The following is a 7726-nucleotide window of genomic DNA, read 5'->3' as shown; positions in this document are numbered from 1 at the left end:
AGTATGGCTTAAAAAATTCTAATTTATTGCCCAGCAACAGCCCATTTATGTCACTCCCTCCCCCAATTAGAGAAGTAAGAAGGGAAATATGGGGAATATATGTGGGATTGACCAATGATCAGTTCATTTTGCAAGCTGATGAAAGAAGCAAGTCAGTCATCTGCCCTGTACTGCATTCTTTTTCAGAGTCCTGACAAAAATTACCAAAACAAGTAATTAAGACAACATATTCTTCAGCGTTCTTGATTGTTGATAAAAGGTTTATTACTTTCATGATTAACTTCACCCAAATACCATACAGAGAACCATGCAATCCCCGACACACATAACCAAAGTTCTGTCTTGAGATTTTTCAGGAAAAGTTTTAAACTTACACTTTGTACCTCACTGAAAGCAGCTGTCTATGACACTCTTACAAGTTGCATGGAATCTTGTAGCTTACCAAATTGTAGTTGTGCTATACATTTACATTTCCTCTTGTAGCTAAGCTCATTGCCCTTTTATAATAGTATTTTTAGAAACAGACTTTTTTCAGGATAGAAAGTTTACACATTATTACTGAAAAATCATTAGCATATATACAAATGTTTCCCAAGTCCTAGCATGATATATTGCAATGGTGAGCATTCTCTACACCAAACACTTTGCAGCAAAATGCCATCTATAACCAAGTACATTAATATAAAAACATAAGCTGTTACATACATCTTATTCTTATCCATTACCTTCCCCTTCCCCCCAACCCAAGGAAAGCAGATTTCAAATTATAAAAAGAACAGTCCCAAATACAGCACTGATTTATAAAATATGTACATAGGGTACAATCCAGTTGCAATCAAGGACTTTTAAGACCTGCTGATTTCAGTAGGGAAGTCAGATATGTAACACTTCTCCCACTGTAATCATTTGAACTTAAAACACTCTTAACTATCACTAAATTGTATCCATAATATTTATATTATGTGTTCTTAATATCTCTTAAATTAAGCACAGCTGAAAATCTTTGAACGTTATAATCTCTATTCATTCTTAAAAAAGACTGTATCCTTTGATTTTGTTACAGTAAGTGCTTTTACATCATCCAGTAGTCTTCTAGGTGTCACGATGTGAGTGGAACCTGGTAAAAACAAGATGTAATTGTGAAGGGCTAGTCATCAACATCATTAGCTTATTAAACTTGTAACTGGGGAAGGGACAATCTTCATCCTCATTAGGGTGCTGGGTTTGGTAAAGAGGTTTAAACCTCTCTGTACACCCCCGTGCTGTGTATTTCCTCCCTTTTTGCTGCCACTGCCAAAAAACAGTGAAGTATTGGGGGTGTGATCTGGATTGGGGGGGGGTACTTTGTGTTCCAGGGCTCAGGATTAGCAACCCCTGAACTAAGTAATAACCTTGAGGCAACTTGTTAATTTCCTCCTAGATGCCATTAGTTTCTCCAGCAATTCAGTATGTCAACAATAGTACATATTACAGCCAAGTGGCCATAACAGTGAAACATTTGCTGCGAAATGTTAATCACACACATTTCCTACTTCAAAATGCTCCTTCCCCAGTTTTTCCTTTATTTTGAAAAAAAAGAAGACCATTTGCATGCTATTACATGCATGTGATTATTACATGCATGTAATTAACATGTAGTTAGGCTCCTAAGACTATTAGAAGCTAACATGAGTTACCAGTTGCTGTTATTTCAGAAAGATAATTGCAAAATTTGATGCAGCTTTACAGAGAAATGAACTACATGAGAATGCAAGGATAAAACACTTGTAGGAGAGGATTCATACTTTCTGATAATATGCAGACTAAATACAACAGCTATTTTAAATTGCTTGATTCTTAGAGGAACCAAAAGGAAGATTCAAGAGAGCCAATCCAGAAATAAGGACTTTAGTCTTATGTAGAAGGGGTAGTAATATTTAGAAATGTAAGTGGCAAAGTCAAATTGTAGAGGAAGCGGAAGGGGAATAAAATAAAGGACAGAAAAAGGAAGCAAAAAGAAATCCTGGTGCTCCTATCACTTCAAAAGCCAAGCAGTTTTTAGACAACTATCCTGTCTAAGCAATAATTGGTCAGGCTTACCAATAATAACTTCACAAGACTTGTAGGCTTGAGAAACTTCATATGCACAGCGCATCTCAGAATATGTAATGCCTCCAATGACAAACACAATTAGCCTTGATCCACTTTTCCGGTCGTCCAAGTAACTAGTTTTGGGTTTATTGCGAGCACTGTAAAACAGAGTGGAAAAAAAGGACATTTGGAAATTAAAGGGGGAACATGTACACAATTTTTAATTTGAATACCATTAAATCACTTACCTCACTGCTCCAGAACCATTCCATGGTGCAGGGCACTGGGAACAATAAGGCCAGTCTTTTGAGTCCAGTTTATTTTCTATAGCATCCTGGAAGAAAATAGGTTCTTTAAACAAATTAAGGTGATACAAAGTATTTATTCTGAGTCTTAAAAATCCCCAGATTTTCTATGACTAGAAAGCAGGCATGAAGCCAGCATATAGCAACAAACACTTCCTGGGTAAATGATGTAAATATGTTGACAAAAGAATGGAAGTTAAGGTTCCGAGGAACAAGTTACCTTTCTGAATGAAGGAACTGCCTGGCTATAAATAGTCCACATTTTAAACCATTGATTTCTTTTCCCACAGACTAATTGAAAATTGCTGAGAGTCTTGGTGGATACTTAATAATTTTTCTGCCTGCTGCAGCAATTTTAATTCCATATAAATTTCTGCATTTCTCTTTTTAATCCCTCCTTATTCTCTGATGAACAGTATAAATGTTTAAGGCACACTAGGACTCTTTATTATCAAACTGTCTTTATAAATGTCATTTGTGCCCAGTTTGAAAGTTATTTTCTGAGCATGTCAAGATGAGCAGGAGAAAGTATGCAAGCATAAAGAGTGCTCTCATCCTCAGCCCAATAGCACTTCCAATGGAAGGAGTGTGTCCGTAGATGGAATAGATTTCCACTCTCTTTTATACTCCTCCCAACTAGCTGCCTCCAAATCTGGATCCTATTTAGCAGATTTTTGGGGTGCTTCAGGACTGCAGATGAGAGGAGAGAAAGATGAACTCCTGTTGTGCAAATGGAAGTCTGCTTGTACAAAGTTGGATTATACCTTTTGTATGAGACTGAAGCAACTGTGTTATACTTATCAGGAGTAAAAGGTCTATATTAAATGCAACTAAAATAGGGATAACAACAGCACACAAGTAGAATTTCTTAAAAACATCCAATATTATGTGCATGACTAAAAGCTATTTTATTTAGAAATTTTACCTCCATAATATCCTTAATAACAGGTGTCCATCTAGAAAGTTGAAATGTTTGTTCTGAGGAACGATCCTTCCTCGATGATCTGCGCTGTTGTGATGCAGCCTAAATAGCCAAAGAGATTGAGCTTGATTGCTACAGAATGCTGTTAGGAGTAGTATCAGTAATGCATGTATAACAGGTTATAAACCACTGAAAGAAATTAATATAATTCAAAGACAACATTATGCAGTCTATTATACAAGGGTTTCAAAGAAAAGTAATCAGAGAGAATAAAATATTGTCTTCAGCAAGCAAAAACAGAAGTACATCTCTTAGTAAGTACATAATAAAATGCAAGTTTTAAAACTTAATGGAAGACAATTTTTATACAAAGGGATTTGTAAAAATTGGTTGGCCATGAAATTGCATGCATGCTTCACTACCAACCCTGCCCCTCCCAAATCCTTGACATACAGGGGAGACCCAGGGGAGGGGTGGAAGATCACTTTTGACATCATTAACTTAGTCTATATTTGCCACAAGTTACCCTGCTACAGGGTAACAGTTATACTACATGACTTCGGAGTAGCTACCGTACTCGCTACTCTTCTCAAACTGTACAAAACATGAGTCAAAAACATGTCTGAGTGACAGCAGAGCTATCTAAAAATATGCTTCCAATTTTATCTCATCTTTTCTCAAGCACATGGCCTATTTTGCACTTCTTATAGCACAATAAATTCATGTTTACTTGGAAATAAGTCCTAATATGCACAAAGGGGTTTCCTCGAAAGTATGAGTATGTTTAGGATTGCAGCGTTTGGTTTAAGAGGTCAGCACAAAGAAGTTGCAGTCAAGAGTTTCACATTCTTCCTATGAGGCTGGGCTTTAGTGTAATGATGTGAGATGCAAGCCAGTGAAATCCCTGGCTGAAGTCTCCCATCAGCTGCAAATTCATTACATGGTTTTATATAAACCATAATATCCTGCTTTATACCCCACCCCTTACTTACAGGGTTGTTGTACAAATCAGAAAATCATCTGTGTGAAGCAATCTGAACTCCCTGAATAGACATTACGTATTAACAATACAATACAAATAAGCAAGAGGTAACACAGAGTTGATAGGAAAAAAATGCTGCATTTCTTACTGCAATGACGACAGGTACACCAAGATACTTCCAATTTTTTATCATGTCGCTATCATTTTCTATCTGTACGTTCTGGATCAGCTTGTCCAAATTCTCTTGTGTAGTTCCTTATTCCACATTTAAAAATAAATGTGACATTTTGAATTAGTAACTTTCTGAGATTGGTGTATTTATTTGTGACATTTATATACTGCCCATTTATATATTGCTCATTAACCAAGTGCCGTGAGCATTAAAGAAACTTTAAAAAACTAAAATGGTTTAGAGTAAAAATCAATCACAGAATTTAAGTACCGTATTTTTCGTCCCATAGGACGCTCCGTCCCATAGGACGCACCTAGTTTTTTTTGGGGGGGGAAATAAAGGAAATTTCCCCCCTTTATTTCCCCCCCAAAAGCAGGTCGGGGAAACCGAACCAGGTCGGGGAACAGCGGGATGGCGGGGCTGCGCCTCCCTGCTGTCCCCCGAGCTTGTGGGGCTGGCCGATGTCTGTCCAGCGCACGGGGCGCTCTGGTTCAGGGCGGCCCGCCCACCAGGCGGCAGGCTGCTATCCGCAGCGTGGGGAGCCCTGCGGGGAACTCCCGCAGGGCTCCCCACGCTGCGGATGTGTTCCTGAAGCGCCGGGCACTCTGCTTTCAGGGCGCCCGATGCTCCGGGAAGCAGGCTGCTATCCGCAGCCTAGACATCCCTGTGGGACCTCCGGCAGGGCTGCCTAGGCTGTGGATGTCTTCCTGAAGCCTGGAGAGCAAGAGGAGTCGGTGCGCACGACCCCTCTCGCTCTCCAAGCTTCAGCGAAAGCCTGTATTCGCCCCATAGGACGCACCCAGATTTCCCCTTCATTTCTGGAGGGGAAAAAGTGCGTCCTATAGGGCGAAAAATACGGTAAGCATTAATAAGTTTGAAACACTTTATAAAGTGCTACCCTAATACCTGTGTAGCACTGTTCTGAATAAGTTTGCACCACAGCAGGCCTGAAAAATCTCCATCTCACCAGCAATCCAATAATTACAGTCCAATACAGCTATCCCAGATATATTTTAAGATTAAAAAATCTATTCTTCATGGCTGGGCAGCTTTTTATCCATACAAACAAATGACAATTTACTTGGCTTCATCTTCTCCTAAAGAGTAATTTCAACAATAACTCTTGCATAACTGTCATTTATCTCAATAAGCCATGCTCTAATGGCATGAGTGAATTGTGGCCACACATACACATGTGCATACACATGACATTTCATTACATTCATGTAGTTTAGTGTGTGACATACTGAACTATCTTTAAGACAGTAGATAGAAGATTTAGACCTTACCATTTGTGCTGAAGATATAGAGGAGGATGGCTCTTATCTTATCATAGCTATCGTGATTTTTATTTAGCAGTACTGGAAGAAGGACTCGCATCTGATCTTTCACTTTCTGTCCCTCTACATCTGTTCCAAGAGCCAAATCCTAAGTTACAAACAAGAGATATCCTATCAAGTTCATAGCAATTATTTCAGCATACTTTTGTATGTTGCCACAGATCCACATTTAGCCTTAAGCGGAAGTAGAATTCTCGAGGCATATCATATATGTTGTGTTTCCAGGTAACTATCCCTTCACTCCCAAATGCAATTACGACTGTACTAGATTGCTAGGAGGAATGCTGTAAGAGGAAACCACACAGTACTAGCAGTAACGGAGCAAAACAATACAAGTTCAGTTGTTAACCGATCCTGCAGTACATTACTCAAGGAAACGAGTTCACTTGATCCACTTCGTAAATTTATATCCCGTTGCATCCTCTCTGTTGCTGCTGCTCCCTCACCAGTATAGCACTGGGGCATTAGTCTTAGTTCTGGATTTTTAGAAGTTGATAAAGTACCATGACATTACTGTGGCTCTTCCCATTGTTGAACAAAAGTAGCTACTGAAACTAACCCTTAAAGGGCAATGAGAGACCACTATGATACTATCCTGGTAGCTTTTCTGGTCAGGAAAATAAGGCTATGGCAATACTATAGCTGTGTGTGTACACACACACACACACACACACACACACACGGTTTTTTGCCAGTAGCTTTGCACTAGTATTCCAGAACTGCAAAGAACATTTTTTACTAAACAGTTATTTTTTACTAAACAGATTTAAAAAAGGCTACTTTGGCCAGAAATGCTTTTAAAAGCCACCAAGATATAAAGTTCTCTCCTTAGGGGAATAGCCAATAGAATTTCTGTTATTATACTGTCCCTAGTAGTTTGTTCAGTCCAAATACCATTGTACTCTTGGATGATTCACATACCTGTTCAACTTTGCACAGCTTTTCTATGTTATTCTTAAATTTACTCATGCAATCTTCAGCTATATTAAGATGCACTACTTGCTGCAAAACAGAAGCAAAAAATTGCTTACTTTTACATTACATTATGACACAGCAACAGAAAACAAACAATTCATTAACAGGCAGTAAAGTTTAATGTGTCCAGTCTTATTTCTTAAAAACAATCCACAAAACATAAGCTTCACACTCTACAATATGTTACAGTTATAATTTTTAAGAATGCTAATTAAGACCAGCCTAATACTTTCTAAAGCTGCAATCGTAACACACATTTAAGTAGTATATCCCACTGAATTTAGAAAGTGTTGAACAAACATGCTTAAGATTGCCTGCAAGCCAGGAAAATACAATACAAAGTAGATTTGGGGGTCTTTCTGACACATAGGATACACAATTTAATATAATACATTTTAAAAATTAAGACAAGTTCATGAGGCTTAGATCTTTCAAAAGCAATTAGTTGTGACATGTAAATGAAATTTACATTTACAAACAGTCGGGATGCCTCAAACATCAGAAACGGAGCTAACAACCTTTATGTTTTGCTTTTGAACCTGCTGAGGTATCTGACTTGGCAAATGACAACAGAATGCTGGACTAGATGTTCCTTGCTCTGATCCAAAAAGGGAATTTTTGTTTATGGAACAATTTTATCTCTCTTTAGGTTGTTAGTATGCCAGTTAACTAACTATGCAAGTGGGACAGTGGGGATTACCTTGCTAACCCTGCTTCTCCTGCCCAGGTCTTTACTCTGGTCAAAGGGTGAACTTCTGAAGCAATGAGTCTTTTCTTGAACTCATGGAGGCTCCTCGTAAATTTTAGAATAGTGCAAATGCTTCCTGCTTCAGAAATTTACACTCCAGCATGAGAGGGGAAATTACAATGGTGACAGGGGCAGAGCTAATGCAATCATCTCCACCGCCACCCTATGTGTTTACTTAACTCCAGTTGTACCAGTTAGATTACTTGTACCAG

The 7726-nt window shown here is 38.5% G+C and overlaps 1 protein-coding gene across 2 annotated transcripts in view; it reads right to left on the bottom strand.

Moving 5' to 3' along the window:
- Positions 1–239: 239 nt before the first annotated feature.
- The window catches only part of STXBP3 (syntaxin binding protein 3), a 28837-nt gene continuing 21350 nt past the window's right edge, over positions 240–7726 (bottom strand). Inside the window, exons 13-19 of one of the 2 annotated variants that reach the window (XM_079981422.1) lie at positions 6713–6793; positions 5741–5879; positions 4428–4534; positions 3301–3399; positions 2319–2404; positions 2080–2228; positions 240–1117 (exon numbers count right to left, since the gene is read on the bottom strand). In XM_079981422.1, the coding sequence (XP_079837548.1) occupies positions 1020–1117; positions 2080–2228; positions 2319–2404; positions 3301–3399; positions 4428–4534; positions 5741–5879; positions 6713–6793 (759 nt within the window). In that variant the 3' untranslated portion in view covers positions 240–1019. The remainder of the gene's footprint in view (positions 1118–2079; positions 2229–2318; positions 2405–3300; positions 3400–4427; positions 4535–5740; positions 5880–6712; positions 6794–7726) is intronic. The other variant, XM_079981423.1, reaches the window with a different exon arrangement.

The sequence above is a fragment of the Podarcis cretensis genome (genome assembly GCF_951804945.1).
Source record: "Podarcis cretensis genome assembly, chromosome: 6".
Taxonomy (NCBI): domain Eukaryota; kingdom Metazoa; phylum Chordata; class Lepidosauria; order Squamata; family Lacertidae; genus Podarcis; species Podarcis cretensis.
Note: the sequence above shows the minus strand (reverse complement) of the source record. Positions and strands in the feature narration are given on the sequence as shown.